We start from the raw sequence: 20,894 nt of genomic DNA, 5'->3' as shown, positions 1-20,894 counted from the left end.
GATCCAAGCAGAAACAAATGACAGAAATAAAAGGAACAATAGTAAAGATTAATAAAACTAAAAGCTGGTTCTTTGAGAAGATAAACAAAACTGACAAACCTTTAGCCAGACTCATTAAGAAAAAGAGAGAAGAATCAAGTCAACAAAATTAGAAATGAAAAGAGGAGAGGTTACAACAGACAGTGCAGAAATACAAAGGATTGTAAAAGACTATTATGAACAACTATATGGCAATAAAATGGATAACCTGGAAGAAATGGACACATTCCTAAAAAGTTCAATCTTCTAATACTGAACCAGGAAGAAATAGATATTATGAAAAACCCAATTACAAGTACTGAAGTTGAAGTTGTGATAAAAAATCTCCCAAAAAACAAAAGCCCAGGACCAGATGGCTTCACAGGAGAATTTTATCAAATACTTATAGAAGAGCTAATGCCTATCCTTCTAAAACTCTTTCAAAAAACTGCAGAGGGAGGAACATTTCTAAACTCGTTCTATGAAGCCACCATCTTCCTGATACCAAAATCAGACAAAGACAACATGAAAAAAGAAAACTACAGGCCAATATCACTGATGAACATAGATGCAAAAATTCTCAACAAAATTTTAGCAAACAGAATTCAGCAACACATCAAAAAGCTCATACACCATAATCAAGTTGGGTTTATTCCAGGAATGCAAGGATTCTTCAGTATACACAAGTCAATCAATGTGATACACCATATTAACAAATTGAAAGATTAAAACCATATGATAATCTCAATAGATGCAGAAAAATCCTTTGACAAAATTCAGCACCCATTTATGATGAAAACTCTTCAAAAAATGGGCATAGAAGGAAGTTACCTCAACATGGTAAAGGCCATATATGATAAGCCTCAGCAAATATTATTCTCAGTGGTGAAAAACCGAAAGCATTGCCACCAAGTTCAGAAACAAGACAAGGGTGTCCACTTTCACCCTGTTATTCAACATAGTTCTGGAAGTTCTAGCTACAGCAATCAGAGAAGAAAAAGATTTGAAAGAAATCCGATCGGAAAAGCAGTAAAGCTCTCGCTGTTTGCAGATGATATGATATTGTACATATTATACCCTAAAGATAGTATCAGAAAATTACTAGAGCTAATCAGTGAATTTAGCAAAGTTGCAGAATACAAAATCAATACACAGAAATCACTTGCATTTCTATATACTAACAATGAAAAATCAGAAAGAGAAATTAAGGAATCAATCCCATTCACCATTGCAACTAAAAGAATTAAATATCTAGGAATAAACTTACCTAAGGTGACAAAACAACTGTACATAGAAAATTATAAGACACTAATGAAAGAAATCAAAGACGAAATAAACAGATGGAGAGATATTCCATGTTCTTGGGTAGGAAGAATCAATATTGTGAAAATGACTATACTACCAAATGCAATCTACAGATTCAATGAAATCCCTATCGAATTACCAATGGCATTTTTCACAGAACTAAAACAAAAAGTTTCACAATTCATATGGAAACACAAAAGACCCCAAATAGCCAAAGCAATCTTGAGAAAGAAGACTAGAGCTGGAGAAATCAAGCGTCCTGATTTCAGATTATACTACAAAGCTAGTCATCAAGACAGTCTGTTACTGGAACAAAAACAGAAATATAGACAAGAGAGTAAGCTGAGAAATAAACCCATGCGCCTATGGGTACCTTATTTTGACAAAGGAGGCAAGAATATACAACGAGGCAAATATACAATATAAAATGGGGCTTCTTCAATAAATGGTGATGGGAAAACTGTACAGCTACATGTAAATGAATGAAATTAGAACACTTCCTAACGCCATACATAAAGATAGAACCAAAATGGATTAAAGACCTAAGTGTAAGACCAGAAACTATAAAACTCTTAGAGGAAAACATAGGAAGAACACTCAATGACATAAATCAAAGCAGGATTCTCTATGACTCACCTCCTAGAGTAACGTAAATAAAAACAAAAGTAAACAAGTGGGACCTGATTAAACTTTAAAGCTTTTGCACAGCAAAGGAAACTATATGCAAGGTGAAAAGACAACCCTCAGAATGGGAGAAAATAATAGCAATGAAACAACTAACAAAGGATTAATTTCCAAAATATATAAGCAGCTCATACAACTCAACACCAGAAAAACAAACAACCCAATCAAAAAGTGGGAAAAAGGCCTAAACAGACATTTCTCCAAAGAAGACATACAGATCACTAAAAACCATGAAAAGATGCTCAACATTGCTCATTATTAGAGAAATGCAAATCAAAACTACAATAAGATATCACCTCACACTGGTCAGAACGGCCGTCATGAAAAAGTCTACAAACATTAAATCCTGGAGAGGGTGTGGAGAAAAGGGAATGCTCTTGCACTGTTGGTGGGAATGTATATTGATACAGGCCCTGTGGAAGACAGTATGGAGATTCCTTTAAAAACTAGGAATAAAACCACCATATGACCCAGCAATCCCACTCCTAGCATATACCCTGAGAAAACCAAAATTGAAAGAGACACATGTACCCTATTGTATAAAAAGGAATGCATTTGAGTCAGTTCTAATGAGGTGGATGAACCTAGAACTTATTATACAGAGTGAAGTGAGTCAGAAAGAGATAAATATCATATTCTAGAGTACATATATGGAATCTAGAAAAATGGTACTGAAGAATTTATTTACAGGGCAGCAATGGAGAAACAAACAGAGAATAGACTTATGAACGTGGGGAGAGGGGAAGAGAGGATGAGATGTATGGAAAGAGTAACATGGAAACTTACATTACCATATGTAAAATAGATAACCAACGGGAATTTGCTGTATGGTTCAGGAAACTCAGACCGGGGCTCCGTATCAACCTAGAGGGATGGGATGAGAAGGGAGATGGGAGAGAGGTTCAGGAGGGAGGGGGATATGTATACCTATGGCTGATTCATGTTGAGGTTTGACAGAAAACAACAAAATTCTGTAAAGTAAGTATACTTCAATAAATAAAAAATTTAAAAAAAGAAAAAGATGCAGTTTCATACTGTGATGGTAAAGAAAATAAGATAAAACTACCTTATGGCAGAAAGTGAAGAAGAACTAAAGAGCCTCTTGATGAAAGTGAAAGAGGAGAGTCAAAAAGTTGGCTTAAAGCTCAACATTCAGAAAACTAAGATCATGGCATCTGGTCCCATCACTTCATGGCAAATAGATGGGGAAACAGTGGCTGACTTTATTTTGGGGGGCTCCAAAATCACTGCAGATGGTGACTGCAGCCATGAAATTAAAAGACGCTTACTCCTTGGAAGGAAAGTTATGACCAACCTAGACAGCATATTAAAAAGCAGAGACATTACTTTGTCAACAAAGGTCCATCTAGTCAAGGCTATGGTTTTTCTAGTAGTCATGTATGGATGTGAAAGTTGGACTATAAAGAAAGCTGAGCACCGAAGAATTGATGCTTTTGAACTGTGGTGTTGGAGAAGACTCTTCAAAGTCCCTTGGACTGCAAGGAGATCCAGCCAGTCCATCCTAAAGGAGATCAGTCCTGGGTGTTCATTGGAAGGAGTGATGTTGAAGCTGAAATTCCAATACTTTGGCCACCTGATGTGAAGGGCTGACTCATTTGAGAAGACCCTGATTCTGGGAAAGAATGAGGGCAGAAGGAGAAGGGGACGACAGAGGATGAGATGGTTGGATCGCATCACCGACTCAGTGGACATGAGTTTGGGTGAACTCCGGGAGTTGGTGATGGACAGGGAGGCCTGGTGTGCTGCGGTTCATGTGGTCACAAGAGTCGGAACCGACTGAGTGACTGAACTGAACCCAAAAAAACCCACACTAAAATTTATTACACCCTGATAAAAAGCCTATATGGTGTTGATCTATAAGAACCATCTGTTGTCCTGCATATTCTCCTCAGCGATAGTTACTTATTTTATAAAAATACAGAAGATAATGCATGTGAACACAATAGTGTTCTTCCTGAGATGGAAAATATTATTTTGGGTCAAATTGAATTTCAACCATCTGGTTGGCTGACAAGATGATAAATGACAAATATCTTGATTCTATCAGCCACGACCATGAGGCTTAAAAAGAAATTTCTAGAAATATTGCAGGACCACTGGCATCTGTCACATTGGTATCCAGTAAGATAGATCACCTAGCAAAATAATTTATGAAAGAGATAGCACCAATTTTCAGTAAGAGAACCAAAAACAGGAGATAGTAGATAATAGGTTGTCATCTAGTTTCAGCCCTGTTCTTCCCTGGTGGCTCAGATGGTAAATAATTTGTCAGTGTTGCAAGAGACTTGGGTGTGGTCCCTGGGTTGGGAAGATCCCCTGGAGAAGGAAATGGCTACCCTCTCCAGTATTCTTGCCTGGAGAACTCCATGGACAGAGGAGTCTGGTGGGCTATAGTCCATGGGATCCCAAAGAGTTGGACACTTTCCAGTCCCATAGAGAGCCCCGCTGAAATTTCCCCCAGAAAATTAGTAGATGAGGTATTTAGCCTCTTCCTGTTTTTGCCCTCATCATAAAATCAGCTGGTCACTTTTTCCTGTCCTCCCTGTGTGTCAGCTTAGAATCACAAAGTGCTCTTCAGACTATGAAGGAGATTCCAGACATGGACCAAAGGAGCCTTGATCGGGTTCATGACGGATATTCAACAATTACCGTATTGTGACATGACTTACATGCTAAAACAAACCAAAAAAGACAAAACAAAACAACAGTATCCAAAGCTTATGTTTTCCAAACGATTTCATTTGCGCCACCTACTTATTTGAGACAGCACTGCCTTGGGACCTATACATCATCAAAAGAATAAATTAAAAATATGGGAAACATAGGCAAAACACTCTCTGACATAAATCACAGCAGGATCCTCTATGACCCACCTCCCAGAGTAATGGAAATAAAAGCAAAAATAAACAAATGAGACCGAATTAAAATTAAAAGCTTTTCCACAATGAAGGAAACTATAAGCAAGGTGAAAAGACACCCTCAGAATGGGAGAAAATAATAGCAAACGAAGCAACTGACAAAGAATTAATCTCAAAAATATATAAACAACTCCTGCAGCTCAATTCCAGAAAAATAAACGACCCAATCAAAAACTGGGCCAAAGAACTAAACAGACATTTCTCCAAAGAAGACATACAGATGGCTAACAAACACATGAAAAGATGCTCAACATCACTCATTATCAGAGAAATGCAAATCAAAACCACAATGAGGTACCATCTCACACCAGTCAGAATGGCTGCTATCAAAAAGTCTACAAACAATAAATGCTGGAGAGGGTGCGAAGAAAAGGGAACCCTCTTATACTGCTGGTGGGAATGCAAACTAGTACAGCCACTATGGAGAACAGTGTGGAGATTCCTCAAAAAACTGGAAATAGAACTGCCATATGACCCAGCAATCCCACTGCTGGGCATACACACCAAGGAAACCAGAATTGAAGAGACACATGTACCCCAATGTTCATCACAGCACTGTTAATAATAGCCAGGACATGGAAGCAAACTAGATGTCCATCAGCAGACTAATGGATAAGAAAGCTGTGGTACATATACACAATGGAATATTACTCAGCAATTAAAAAGAATACATTTGAATCAGTTCTAATGAGGTGGATGAAACTGGAGCCTATTATACAGAGTGAAGTAAGTCAGAAAGAAAAACACCAATACAGTATATTAACGCATATATATGGAATTTAGAAATATGGTAATGATGACCCTGTATGTGAGACAGCAAAAGAGACACAGATATAAAGAACAGACTTTTGGACTCTGTGGGAGAAGGCGAGGGTGGGATGATTTGAGAGAATAGCATTGAAACATGTATATTATCATATGTGAAACAGATTGCCAGTCCAGGTTTGATGCATGAGACAGGCTGCTCAGGGCTGGTACACTGGAATGACCCTGAGGGATGGGATGGGGAGAAAAGTGGGAGGGGGTTTCAGGATGGGGAACAGATGTACACCCATGGCTGATTCATATCAATGTATGGCAAAAACCACTAAAATGTTATAAAGTAATTAGCCTCCAATTAAAATAAATAATTTTAAAAAATTAAAATAAGGGAAGTGAAACTGGGAGAAAGTGATGAGGTCAATCTGTAAATAAGAGCTTAAATTCTTCCCAGTGACTGGTGGTGATTTAGCCGCTAAGTCGTGTCTGACTCTTTGCTATCCCATGGTCTATAGCCCACCAGACTCCTCTGTCCATGGGATTCTCCAGGCAAGAATACTGGAGTGGGTTGCCATTCCCTTCTCCAGGGGATTTTCCCCACCCGGGGACTGAACCTGGGTCTCCTGAACTGCAGGAGGACTCTTTACCAACTGAGCCACTGAGGCTTCCCTGGTGGCTCAGACAGTAAAGAATCTGCCTTCAATGCAGAAACCTGGGTTTGATCCATTAGTTGGGAAGATCCCCTGGAGAAGGGAATGACAACCCACTACAGTATTCCTGCCTGGAGAATTCTATGGACAGAGGAGCCTGGCTGGCTATAGTCCATGGGATTGCAAAGAGTCAGACATGACAAGAACTTTCAGTGGTTAGTAGTGGTGCCAATAGAGATGGGACTTCTGACCTTGCTTGTAGCTGCTCTGCCTCCATGTGTCAAGTCTGCCTTTTCAGCATATGCATGTGTCTCTTCTCGTTACAATTTTGGTGCAGCCAGCTTTATGAGAGTTGCTACCCTCTCTGCAGCACTTTTACTAATGGAATTGGAGGCCATTACAACATATCTGATTCAGGGACAACACAAGCTTCCTTTTAACTACAACTAACTGCTTATGTAATTTATGTATTTTTTATAAAATACTAGTGACAAGATCCCCAAACTTCTGGGACTCCATCCTACTGACAGAATAAATTAGCCATAAGTATACATATGTCCCCTCCCTCTTGACCTAGATATGTTTGAATTTCCTTTGATTTTCTCCTTTCCTCTATGTAAATCAGCATGTTCATTACTAGAAGCCCAGGCAAAACGTTAACTTTAAGAGTTTTGTCAGCAAAGGGTGTTCACTTTTGAAATGCTGGAAATCAAATAGGAATAAACTTTAGGTGCATAGTATGCCAGTCATCCAGCTGCATTGTTCTCTTCCCTATACTAAGTGGCCTTTGATTGTGCCAAAGTGAAAACTGAAGCCACTATCTGCTCAAAGACCTTTTATTACCAACCAGGATTCCTGTTTAGGTCCTTATCGAGGGGTTTGTATTATTCTGTATCTTGATGAACATGGATTTTTGCACTTTCTATTAATCACTCAATTATTTTGAATTATCTGGAACATTAATAATTCATCAGGGAAATATTCTGCTACACTGATGATTTTTAAAAGTCATTGCATTGTGATAACTGAATTACTTATGAGTCTCACTCTTTCCTTCTCTTCTTAATTCTATCCTCAGTTCAGTTCAATTCAGTTCAGTCGCTCAGTCGTATCTGACTCTTTGCGACCCCACGAATCACAGCACGCCAGGCCTCCCTGTCCATCACCAACTCCCGGAGTTCACTCAAACTCATGTCCATTGAGTCGGTGATGCCATCCAGCCATCTCATTCTCTGTCGTCCCCGTCTCCTCCCACCCCCAATCCCTCCTAGCATCAGACTCTTCCAGTGAGTCAGCTCATCGCATGAGATGGCCAAAGTATTGGAGTTTCAGCTTATCCTCAGGAAACATATTTCCAGGCTTTATTAAGTAATTTAATGAGTAAATAAGAAATATTTTAGAGATGTGTCCTTTAAGGAATTTCCAGATGTAGCATGTTTGATGTCTTTAAATCTATTGGTTAACATTATTATTAACTTCTCTAAATTCCTAAAAAAAAAATTATGTACTTTGCTTATTATCTGTAGTGTAGCTTTAATGGTATTTCTCTAAAATTCTCAGACATGTTACAAAGCATTTGTTAAACTCAGATATCATCTCTTCCATATCTAACACAGCATGAAATGATTGTGAAAATGTTCCTTTCTATTTTTGATAGATTGAGCCAAAGTGTTTTTGCAGCTTACAGATGTCTTTCAGTTTGATATCATGGTTATTTTCATTTTCAAAAGCCAGCCTCAATCTCCATGTCTACTTTCACAGATTTATTGCTCACTGTGACATAAATATAAATCACAAATTAATCTAATTAACTGACACCTTGAAAGGGAGTCAGTTTAATTTTCTCAGGGTTTTTTTTTTTTTTTTTCTGTGCCTTTATCTTGTTCAACTATACCTGCGGGCTTTTATAACTGGGAAGTCCATGATTAATTCAGCCACAAAAACTCTTGTTTTGTTATTTAGGTGGTGACTGTGCTTGTTTGCTGTTGAGAAAATGGACCAGACCATCTTCAAACATAAAATTACTTTTCCCAAATTATTTCTGTATTTCTGGGTCTTTTTTCATTTTTCTGTAATATATTCTTGCTTTAAGTCTTTGTCTAAACTATGACTGAATCCAAAAGGCAGCAAAGTTTCAAACACTGTGGTGAAACATTTGGGTTAATACTTTTGGGTTAATTGGTGCCACCTATATCTCATAAAAGTCATATTAATACTTTTGCTGTTGTTCAGTCACTGTCATGTCCAACTCTGCAATCCCCTGGACTGCAGCACACCAGGCTTCCCTGTCCTTCATTATCTCCCGGAGTTTGCTCAAATTCATGTCTGTTTAATCGGCAGTGCTATCTGTCTCATCCTCACCTGCCCTCTTCTCCTTTTGCCTTCAATCTTTCCAAACATCAGGGTCTTTTCCAATGAGTCAGCTCTTCGCATCAGATGGCCAAAATATTGGGGCTTCAGCTTCAGCATCAGTTCTTCCAATAAATATTCAGGGTTGATTTCCTTTAGGATTGACTGATTTGATCTCCCTGCAATCCAAGGGACTCTCAAGAGTCTTCTCCAGCACTAAAATTCGAAAACATCAATTATTCAGCACTCAGCCTTCTTTATGGTCCAGCTCTCATATGCATACATGACTACTGGAAGAACCATAGCTTTGACTACACAGATGTTTGTCAGTAAAGTGATGTCTTGGTTTTATTACAGTGTCTAGGTTTGTCATAGCTTTTCTTCCAAGGGGCAAGCATCTTTTAATTTCATGGCCACAGTCACCATCTGCAGTGATTTTGGAGCCCAGGAAAATAGTCTGTCACTATTTCCATTTTTTTCCCCATCTATTTGCCATGAAGTGATGGGACCAGATGCCATGATCTTAAGATTTTTGAATGTTGAGTTTTAAGCCAGCTTTTTTACTCTCCTCTTTTATTTATTATATATTGTATTATATATTATATATATTAACACTAAAGCTTCAATAATTTCTAAAACTCAGTCTGCCTAGTTTCTATCACATGTTTGACTAAGTGCTTAGCTGTAAGATAGTGTTCCAGGAGACTCTTGTGTTAAAATTAACTCTTACTGCTTAAAATATACTCTTGATCTGTAGCCTAATAGTCCTGTTCACTTTAGCTGTTACCATTTGTGTGTGGAATGTGATACTTTTTACTTTTTGGTTTCTCCAAACCAGTTTCCTGAACACAACTATTTGGTGATGATTTATCCACTTAACGAACATTTACTGAGCAGGGACTAGCAATCTTGTCTGCACATGGATCTCTCTCTGAAACAAAGAGACATATGTGCAAATAAGGGAAATGAAGGGTTAAAGTAATATGCTAGACAGCCTTACAGAGTGTCATAAATACACAAAGAGAAGGGAAGGTTCCAATCCTAATTCTGTAGAAAGACTTCTTCAGGGGTATATATCAGTGAAATTCTTGTAGTTTGCTCACCAAGTAGAGAGAAGGGCTTTCCAAAAAGAACTAAATGAACAAAGGCTAAGAGGCTAGAAACAACATCCAACCCCCTGAAAGGATTAAGTTGATTAGTACGAGGGGGGCATCAGGTGTGTGGGGTTGGGTCATGGCTGTGGTGGTGGGAGAGGCTGCAAGGGCCTGGTGGTGAAGATGTAGTCAGCAAGAGACAAGACAAAAGAAGTTGCCAGGAATGTCATACCAGCATTCCTTGAATGCCCTGCTAAGAATTTTTAGTTTTGTACCATAAATAATTGAGGCCATTAAAATTTTAATAAGGAGGGTTATATAATCAGGAAGAAGGCTTAAATAGTTGCATGGGGAATCAAATGGAAAGACCAATAATGAAACAATTGGAATAGTTAAGGTACTACAGACTGAACAATGCTGTGATAGTGGGGATGGAGAAAGAAGTTAATAGTGAGGGCACTGCGGTACATCATTTTACACAGTCTGACACGTCATATATTAAGTTACGTTCCCTCTGCCTCTCCTCACTAGACTACACTTTGTGAAGGCAGGACTTGTTTGTCAGTTTCATTCACTGCTTTGTTCCCAGCTTCTAAATAGTGCCTGGCACAGAGAAACTCAGCAAAGGTGTGTTCAATGAATCACTTGTATGCACAGGGTGAGGGTGACACATTCTTCACTTTCAGTTCAGTTCAGTTCAGTCTCTCAGTTGTGTCTGACTCTTTGCGACCCCATGAATCACAGCACGCCAGGCCTCCCTGTCCATCACCAACGCCCGGAGTTCACTCAAACTCATGTCCATAGAGCTGGTGATGCCATCCATCCATCTCTTGACTTTAAAGGGGTGCAAAATGAAGCAAGAACAGAAGCAGAGAAGCTGGTTGGCAGACAGGATGAAGGGGCAGAGAGCAAGGAAATCATCTCATCTTGAACAATTGAACTTGCGTTCATGTGAAAATCAGAATTCCACCCAAGCTAAGGCAATCTGTCCACAAGCGAGCTAAAGACAAAATGTCAAACTGAACTGGGGGGAAAGTTGTGTTTTTCTTTAACAAAAATGTTTGATGTTTGTTGTTTTGAAATCTTGAAGAACATATTAATTTCTTTGTATTCCATAGTGTTTTGACAAAATAACCAACCATGTCAAATCAATTTTAGGCTGCATGTTGAAAATACCAGTCTTACAAGGAAAATCAGGCTTCATTTACTGAATTCCCTTTAAAATAATTAGATTAATGGCTTCTACCTAATTTATAAGTTTTTCCTATTAAAATTTGCTTTAACAAGATTTGATAGAATAAACACACATGACTATCTCTTCTACCCTTCAAAATGACAAAAAATATATTCCTTAAACCATCCCTATCAGAGCTCAGCATGGACCAAGGTGGAAAAGGGTAACATATTCAGTTCAGTTCAGTTCAGTCGCTCAGTCGTGTCCGACTCTCTGCGACCCCATGAATCACAGCACGCCAGGCCTCCCCATCCATCACCAACTCCCGGAGTTCACTCAAACTCATGTCCACAGAGTCGGTGATGCCATCCAGCCATCTCATTCTCCGTCGTCCCCTTCTCCTCCCGCCCCCAACCTTTCCCAGCATCAGAGTCTTTTCCAGTGAGTCAAGTCGTCGCATGAGGTGGCCAAAGTATTGCAGTTTCAGCTTTAGCATCAGTCCCTCCAATGAACACCCAGGATCGATCTCCCTTAGAATGGACTGGTTGGATCTCCTTGCGGTATTAGGAGATAAGAAATTTTAAGTAATTTCTGTTATTAAAAGCAGGTATAGAAACTATAGTTTTCTAAATAATTAAGTTATTTCACTTACCATAAAGGATCAAAATAAAGATAGGAGAGTCCTGGGAGTAGAATCAGAATAATGAATTAAAGAGCTCCTCTCAGATTAACTAGGCCAAGAAGTTCCATACCTACAAATGTTATCCTATAGATATATTCAGCCATGTGCATACAAGGGTATCCCCTGCAGTGGTGCTAATATTGATAAAAGATTGGGAACAACCCACATATTCATTAATAGAAGTACATGCATATAATGAAACATTAAGCACTGAACAGATAATGGTGCACATCTCTTTGTGGCTGAATGGAATAGTCTCCAGGATAGATTGTCAACGAAAATAAAAGTGAAGTGTAAAGCAGCGTGTGCAACTTGCCACCACTTATGTGAAAGGGAAACACATGTATTTCTCTCTATATGTGTATAGAGCATCTCTACAACTAATAATGCTGGCTACCTTTCTAAAAGGGTGCTGGAAAACTGAGGACAGAAGTGATACAGTTAATTTTCACCATACATTCTTCTACACTGTTGGGATTGTTTTTGCCATGTGTATGTATTATATATGCAAATGTATGATACTGTTAAAGGAAAAGGAAGGTGCAGAAGGGAAATGATAAGAAAATCTAGACAATGGAAAACAAGATATGATGAAAGAAAACACACAAAAAAATAGTAATTAAATGTAGCTGAATTCCTTTCTGCCTTTGAGAGAGAGATTCTATTTGAGTTTTAGAAAAGACAACTAACCTTGCCATTTACAAGATACACACCTAAAACAAAGTGACCACAGAAAAGTGACAATCAGATGGAATAATATACCAGACACGTCCTCATCTCCCGTAAATGTATGTGTGACAACTACAATATTAACATAAAGCAAAATACAATACAAAGAAACAGCATTCAATAGGAAAAGGAGACATTATATGCTGATTAAAAGTTCAATCTACCAAGAACAGATTGTCACAATTTTTTTTATCAATATGCATATATTTATAAGAAGTTTCAAAACATACAAAGGAAATAATGTTTACTTTCAAGGAATAACTGTGACCTAATAGGAGACTTTTGATACTGTTCATGGGGTTCTCAAGGCAAGTATACTGAAGTGGTTTGCCATTCCCTTCTTAGTGGACCACATTCTGTCAACAGTTAGAACTGGACATGGAACAACAGACTGGTTCCGTATTTAACTTATATGCAGAGTACATCAAAAGGAACGCTGGGCTGGAAGAAGCACAAGCTGGAATCAAGATTGCCGGGAGAAATATCAATAACCTCAGATATGCAGATGACACCACCCTTATGGCAGAAAGTGAAGAGGAAAAAAAAAACCTCTTGATGAAAGTGAAAGAAGAGAGTGAAAATGTTGCCTTGAAGCTCAACATTCAGAAAACAAAGATCATGGCATCTGGTCCCATCACTTCATGGGAAATAGATGGGGAAACAGTGTCAGACTTTATTTTTTGGGGCTCCAAAATCACTGCAGATGCTGATTGCAGCCATGAAATTAAAAGACACTTACTCCTCAGAAGGAAAGTTATGACCAATCTAGATAGTATATAAAAAAGCAGAGACATTACTTTGCCAACCAAGGTCCGTCTAGTCAAGGCTATGGTTTTTCCAGTGGTCATGTATGGATGTGAGAGTTGGACTGTGAAGAAAGCTGATCGCCAAAGAATTGATGCTTTTGAATTGTGGTGCTGGAGAAGACTCTTGAGAGTCCCTTGGACTGCAAGGAGATCCAACCAGTCCATTCTAAAGGAGATCAGTCTTGGGTGTACATTGGAAGGACTGATGCTAAAGCCGAAACTTCAATACTTTCGCCACCTCATTCGATGAGTTGCCAGATTGCCTGGGATTCAGCCCCAGTGCTCCTCCTTACTAGCTGTGTAGACCTCCCAAGTTAATTGGCTTTGCCTTCTTTTTCTTATCTGTAAAATAGGGGCAATACATACTTCCATTGCATAAGGTTCAGATTCAGTATGCTTGTAAGAGTGTCTTCCCATAGAAAGCATTCCATAAATGTTATCTGTTATTAATTGCTAATTCAACCTTGACACTCTGGATTTGTATGTTTCTTAATATACAGGCTCACAGCAGTGAGTCTGTCAATTTCATCTTTGGGGAAATGTCTCCCAGATTCTTCCAAACTGTCACACAAAGGAGTATTCACCCAGCCTAGGCCAGTGCAAATTTTTATTCAGGATTTCCTCTGATAAAATACAATCCCATTTTATTGCAAGACAAGACAGATTTAACATAAAATTTTTCTTTGCTTGGGCCTCCTCCCTTCCCTTTAGTGTGTATTGTGCATCTGCATTAAGCAGACCTCCTCCAGTTCAGTCCAGTCGCTCAGTCGTGTCCGACTCTTTGCCGTGAGTCTAGGTACCTGTGCTCTTTATCATGGTAAAAAATTTAGAATTATATATTGCTGAATTACTAAGTTGTGTCTGACTCTTTGCAACCCATTGACTGAAGCACACAAGGCTTCCCTGTCCTTAACCATCTTCCCCAGAATTATGTATTAGCCAATCCTATGTTGTTTACTTCCTATGCAGTTATAAATAAGCAAGCCCTATGAGTTCCCCATTTTACAGGTAAAGAAACTTGAAGTCTAAAGCAACTGAATACAGTAGTAATTCAATCAATGTAGATATTCAAATAATCTTTTGGCTCCCTTAAGTAGCTTCCCTCTGACTTGGAAAAAAATCTTCATTATCATTAAGCATGTTTTAATCCTTCACTACTACGTCTGTACTCTTTGCCTCCTCATTCATCCCCAAAGAATACTTTTCTTACCAAAATTAAAAAGAAATTAATTTTTTATTTTATTGTCTGCTTTTTCATTCTTACCACCTGGATACTGCTGAGTCATTCTCAAGAAGGTTTAAGGTTGTTGAGAGGACTGAAGGATCTAGAGGCATCACAATATTGAAACCCTTGAGTAGCTATTGCTAGGAGAAAATGTAGTGATGGCTATATTGTATGTATGCATAAACACATGAACACATACAGGCACAAACACATGCACAAATGCATATAGTACCTTTACTGAAGGGCATACTAACTTTTTAAACACTTAATTTCTCAACTCAGTTTAAATTATGGCTTACACATTTTTGCAAATCTGGTAAATTTTTATTCTAAAGTTGAAATGATAAAAGGGGACATTTTCCTCTGTGTCTGGTTTCAGAGATTGTAACCATAATCAGTGAATTATCTAAATTGGTTTCTGTTTGGAGGCTACTGAGGCATCTCCCTCTTAATGGATTGCAGAGTCCTTTAATTGAATTCTTGCCATGTATGCTTTCTTTGTGGTTAAGAATCTACCTTATAGATATTAAGACAGTCTGTATTCAAATACAGTCTCATTGATTTAATTTCTCTTGAGGGAAAAAATATGTATTGCTAATGGCCACCTTGTCTCAAATTGCAGATTACAGTATTTCGGATGGGATCAGAAGGACACCAGGACATTGATTTAGCCATCCTGACAGCTTTGCTCAAAGGTAAAGAGTTTCTGTATACAGGGAGTACAAAAGTAATTTAAATGGTTAGACAGCAATCTTATGTCTCCTAATAGTGGATACAATCCCAAATAATACCAAGACACATCCAATTATTGATAACATAAGGGCTTCTCTTGTAAGACATTCTTTTTTTAATTTATTTTTTAATTGAAGAGTAATTGCTTTACAGAATTTTGTTGTTTTCTGTCAAACCTCGACATGAATCAGCCATAGGTATATATATATATCCCCTTCCTTTTGAACCTCCCTCCCATCTCCCTCCCCATCCCACTCCTCTAGGTTGATACAGAGCCCCTGTTTGAATTCCCGAGACTTACAGCAAATTCCCATTGGCTATCTATTTTACATAGGGTACTGTAAGTTTCCATGTTACTCTCTCCATACATCTCCAGACATTCTCAATGCTATTAAATTTCCCTATAATAGGCCTATTACAGTGTGACTTGAGTTCAGAAAATGTTTTTAATTTTTAAAGTTTTTATTTATCTATTTAATTTTTGGCTGTGCTGGGTCTTCTTTGCTGCACAGGCTTTTCTCTAGTTGTGGCAAGCAGGGGCTGCTCTCTAATTGTGGCATGCACGTTTCTAATTGCGGTGGCTTCTTTTGTTGTGGAGCATGGACTCTAGGGCACTTGGTCTTCAGTAGTTGCAACCCGAAGGCTCAGCAGTTGGGGTTTCCAGGCACGAGGACACAGGCTTAGTTGCTCCACAGCATTGTAACATCTTCTCAGGGATTGAACCTGTGTCTTCTGCATTGGCAGGTGGATGTTTACCACTGAACCACCAGGGAAGTCACTCAGTAAAATTTAAATGTACTACAATTCAGTCATGGCTATTGAATCATAAAAATTTATGAAGTAAAAGGCATGCCTTGTCCCTTGATAATAAAAAAAGTGAAACACCGCATTTATCTTCTTGAACCAAAACTCAGTAAATGGAGATGTGGCCCAATTATCAGTTAAAATATTAGTCATCATAATATCTTCTATTCAAAATATTTTCTTTCTCTTTCACCAGTTTGTGAGACAAGTGTACTTCACCTTCAAATTAGTCTTAGAATTTATTTGTTCTAATATATAATAGTTGTTTTCCAACTGTTCTGTGTGTGACAGACCGTATTAAATGCATTTTATATTATAACCAAGTAGTTACACATATGTAGTTAGAAAGCTGAAATAAAGTAAATAAAATAGTATTTACATTTACTGTATACAATGAAATTGGATATTTTCAATTCTAACCTATTCTATTCTCTTTAATGCTAATCATATCCACCAAATTGATTTATGACACTCTAATGGGTCATAACCTGCAGTTTAAAAACATGGCCATAGAAGATTAAAGGAAATTATGATTGCTCCCAGAAATTAACATTCCTAATCACTATAATGAACATTACTTATGCAGCAGTAGATGCTGATGGGAATTTATGCCATTAAAATATTATGGTGTGTCAACTCTACTTTGTGCAGGCTTTGAAGTGCTCTCTGATTTTAACCCAGTTGATTTGTGAAGGATATCCAATGTAATGCTCTTGCTGACTTCCTTAGAGGCCAAGAATATATTTATATCAATTTCAAACTCTTTTAGTGTGTTAAATTTTTCTTCCCGTGTCTTTTAAAACTTATGCCTGGACAAGTAACATGGTTTAACATTTAATTTTTATAATTACGTTTAGTTTTCAATTATCTAATACATAAGGATCCTTTGTGCAATTCAGTTTTTATTCTATCATCTGAGAAAATCAGAAGTAAGGTGGAAAGAGGAACACAAGAAAGAGAGATGAAACTAAGCACTGATCCATAGATTCAAGACCTAGGGGAGAAAAGAATGAACAGGGGAAATATACATTTGCTGTTCCTTCTTTTTTGTTTCATTTTTTTTGGATCTGTATATATTAAAGAATACTATTTATATGATACAGATTTATTAAGTATGTTCAAAAATGAAGAGAAAAGGGAGTCAAAAAGAAGTTGTTCCAGAGATCTAGGAAGCCCATCGTTTCTCAAATGCTGACACCTGGGGCAGCTTTTGAGACTAGGTGATGTCACATCACATTTGTCTTTCACATTAAGGAAACTGCTCTCTGATATGCGTGATCTGAAACTTGAGACTGAACACCTTTCATCCTTCTCCTGCTTTTCAGTTCTGCCTCTTCCCCTCAACCCCTGCTCACACATACACCCACGGAATTCAAGGACTAGAAGCAGAAGAGAGTTGCCAGAGAAAACGCAGGACATTGAATGTTTAAATCAACAGCAAATAAGTTTTTAGCTTAAACTTGTCCCAAATATTGCATAGGACATACTTACACTAAAAAAAAAAATTATTTGTTATTTATCGAAAATTAAAACACAGCTAGGAGTCCTGTATTTTTATTTGCTAAATCAGGTTATTTTACTCAGAGGAGTTGTGACACTATTAATACTTCTGAACTTCAAACACCTCTAGAGATTCTGCAGGAAGAGTAACTCAAGAATCTAAGATCCCCTCATTCTTCTGTCTGCCTGGTCACAGCAATCAGAGATTTCCACTGGAAAGGGCCCCAGACTTACCTTAACAAACTATCCAGTGCTTACCAACTTGTTCTGGCAGTCACCTTATACAATCTGCCTCCCCACCATGCAGCAGTTTCAATGAAGCCAGAAAACATCTACTCATAGTAGAAGTTACTTTAAGTGACCCCTTGATCCTTTCTGTGCATAGACAGAAAAAGTGAAATTGTTAGTCACTCAGTCACGTCTGACTCTTTGTGACCCCATGGACTTTAACCTGCCAGGCTCAAAGTCCATGGAATTCTCCAAACAAAAATACTGGCGTGGGTTGCCATTCTCTTCTCCAGGGGATCTTCCTGACCCAGGGATTGAACCTGGGTCTTCTGCACTGCAGGCAGATTCTTTACCATCTGAGTAACCAGGGAAGCCTTCTGGGCATAGAGTTACTCCCAATTTTTTCCTCTTTTCTCATGCACCTTGGAGGTCAAATCATGTGGGTGTATATTTTTTTACTTCTGTACATGCACTGAAGTGTAATATGTGATGACAGCTGTCCTCTATAAATGAGGAATTCTTTTTCTTTAGGTTTAATCTTCATTGGTAAAGTTCATCTGTGGCATAAAGAGAGAATAACTTCTATTGCTTACTTCTTTTTCTGAAAAGTATTTTAGAAGAGAGTGCAAAAATAAGAGTCCTCCTCAAAATTGTCAAGATCATTAAAAACAAGGATAGTATCAGAAATGTGGTTTCCTAGGTAATATTCTTGAGCAGAAAAAAAAAAGAACATTAGGTTGAAACTAGGAAAATCTTAATAAAGTATGGACTTTAGTTTGTTTATTTTTTTTAATGTTAAGGGAAAAGTAAGTTATGCTCTCTTATATTATGGATCTGAACAATAGACAGACTGTAGCCAAGAAAACTCCACGCTTCTTCGTGTCAAAACAACAAAAAAAGGAAAAAGCATCTTATGGAATTAACTATACAAGTCAAGTGCAGATATAATCAAAACATCCACAGGCAGCATTTAAAGAGTCTATGTAAATCACACAGGCATGGATAATGTGCACGTGATCAGTCACTCAGTCGTGTTCTACTCTTTACGACCCTATGGACTGTAGCCCACCAGGGTCCTCTGTCCATGGGCTTTTCCAGGCAAGAATACTGGGATGAAAATTCAAATATCAAGAAAAATAGTCAATGTTCTAACTTTAGAAAAATTTCTAGTAAGAATGCTAGTGATTAGATTAAATCATACAAAACAATGAAAATCACTATTTTCTGAGCCATTTTCCTTTAAAACTGTATCTTTTAAAAAACTAAACTTGAATAATAAAAGTAAATAAAATCTAATGTTTTGAAACTACTGCTGAATGCATCTCCCTCCAACTCTTTTAACTAGAAATGTATAATTATTGTCACAAACTAGTACTGGCATCAATACACAATTCGTCTTGCTAAATAACTCATTTTTAAATGGCTTGATTAATCCTTGATAAAGCAAAATGCTGCTGTGCTGTGCTTAGTCACTCAGTCATGTCCAACTCTTTGTGACCCAATGGACTGTAGCCTATCAGGATCCTCTGTCCATGGAATTCTCCAAGCAAGAATAGGGGAGTGGGTTGCCATGCCCTCCTCCAGGGGATCTTCCCAACCCAGGGATTGAACCCAGGTCTCCTGCATTGCAGATAGACTCTTGACTGTCTGAGCCACCAGAGAAGCACAATATTCTAAACTAGTTTACATCCAATAATTCTTTGCATCAGATACATTTCATAAGTAACTAGCACCTTAAAATGTTTACTAAGAAACTATCTTTGCTAAAACTTAGATGATTCATGAATAGGTTTTATGGGAATTTATTATGGCCCTGCTTTGAAAATTTAAAAACTATTTCTAATTATGTGTTTGATCTTTCCCACCCTTTTTTCTGTGTGTAGGCAGCTTAAACAACACATGCATGATTGCTTTCCTTTTAATACAATTTTTCTAAACCCCAAACTGTTTAGATAGCCTTATTAAGACCAAAAAAAGGACATTCATATTGATACTTTCATCATGTATGTGCAATGCAAAGTTACCATAATTATTAATTATTATACAATGAACATAGATGATATTTTTTCAAAAAGAGATCACCAGAGTCAAAATGTGTGTCATATTTATTTTAAGCTTAAAAGGGCATAGGAGGTAAACTTTTAGAGAACAGTGAAATATTTCAGTTAGAAATGAAATTCTCTCAGTAATTTTTACAATGTAGATTCTTTGCAAAAGAATTATTAAACCTTTCTCTATATGAGACCACTTTTAATCTTCCTCGTACGCTTTCACTTTAAACCAGGCTCCCCCAAATCCACTTGTTTCCTGATGGTTCACTTTTATCTCTTTAGCCAAATCTTTAACTTTGATATCATGGAGATTGACCATGTGCCCTAGAACCTCAGTACAGACCGTGCAGACCTACGTCTGCTGCTGGACTCTTATTGTTACTTCATCCCAAAGCCACCTTGAAGCCACAGTCCCCCCTTTCACACGTGCTCAGTCACTCAGTTGTGTCCGACTCTTTGTGACCCCATGGACTGCCAGTCTTCTCTGTACATGGGATTTTACAGGCAGGAATACTGGAGGTGGGTGCCATTTCCTTCTCCAGGGGATCTTCCCAACCAAGGGATCAAACTCGGGTCTCCTGTGTCTCCTGCATTGCAGGCAGATTCTTTACTGCTGAGCCTTTGGGGAAGCCCTTTCACCTTGCTACTCCCATGCCTTTTACAAACTTTGAAATTGAGGCAAAGAGTCTAAAAGACATTCAGGATCCTTAGGCAAATCAATAGCAGAGCCAAAGCTTTCACTCAGGTCTCCTCACTTCTTTTCAATTTTCTTTACATGTATGAGTCTTGGGAACACCCGGGATTCCTTGGGTTTACACTGCCACAGAGATCTCAGACATTTACCCCTGTGACTCCCGGGGTACCTGAGTGATAATAGATCAGAATATCTGCTTCCCTGAAGCTCTGAGAACACTTACCAGGGTCCTCAGCCACCAGACAAGCCTAGCCGCATGCACAGCACCTTAATGATGAAACTAGAATGTCCACAATCTAACCTAATGCAGTGGAAAAATAAAAGTACAGTCTGACGCTTGTTTTATTTTTAAAGAGTACACCTCTGGTGAAATATTGATTCAACCAATTTTTAGTCACGTGTGACAGAAACATACTTCAACAGTTCAAGCAAAGAGAAATGCAGTACACCAGAAACTAGCACAACACTGTA

The 20,894-nt window shown here is 38.0% G+C and overlaps 1 protein-coding gene across 7 annotated transcripts in view; it reads left to right on the top strand.

Annotated features, from left to right (window-relative positions):
* The window catches only part of TRPM3 (transient receptor potential cation channel subfamily M member 3), a 974,199-nt gene that overhangs the window by 816,030 nt on the left and 137,275 nt on the right, over positions 1–20,894 (top strand). For all 7 annotated transcript variants that reach the window (XM_088837934.1, XM_088837932.1, XM_088837936.1 and 4 more), the window contains one exon: positions 15,037–15,109. In XM_088837934.1, coding sequence (XP_088694060.1) covers positions 15,037–15,109 — 73 coding nt within the window. The remainder of the gene's footprint in view (positions 1–15,036; positions 15,110–20,894) is intronic.

The sequence above is a fragment of the Moschus berezovskii genome, chromosome 7 (assembly GCF_049115385.1).
Source record: "Moschus berezovskii isolate FMDL1 chromosome 7, NW_MosBer_1.0, whole genome shotgun sequence".
Classification (NCBI taxonomy): domain Eukaryota; kingdom Metazoa; phylum Chordata; class Mammalia; order Artiodactyla; family Moschidae; genus Moschus; species Moschus berezovskii.
The sequence above is the reverse complement of the archived record's forward strand: the minus strand, read 5'-3'. Positions and strand labels throughout refer to the sequence as shown.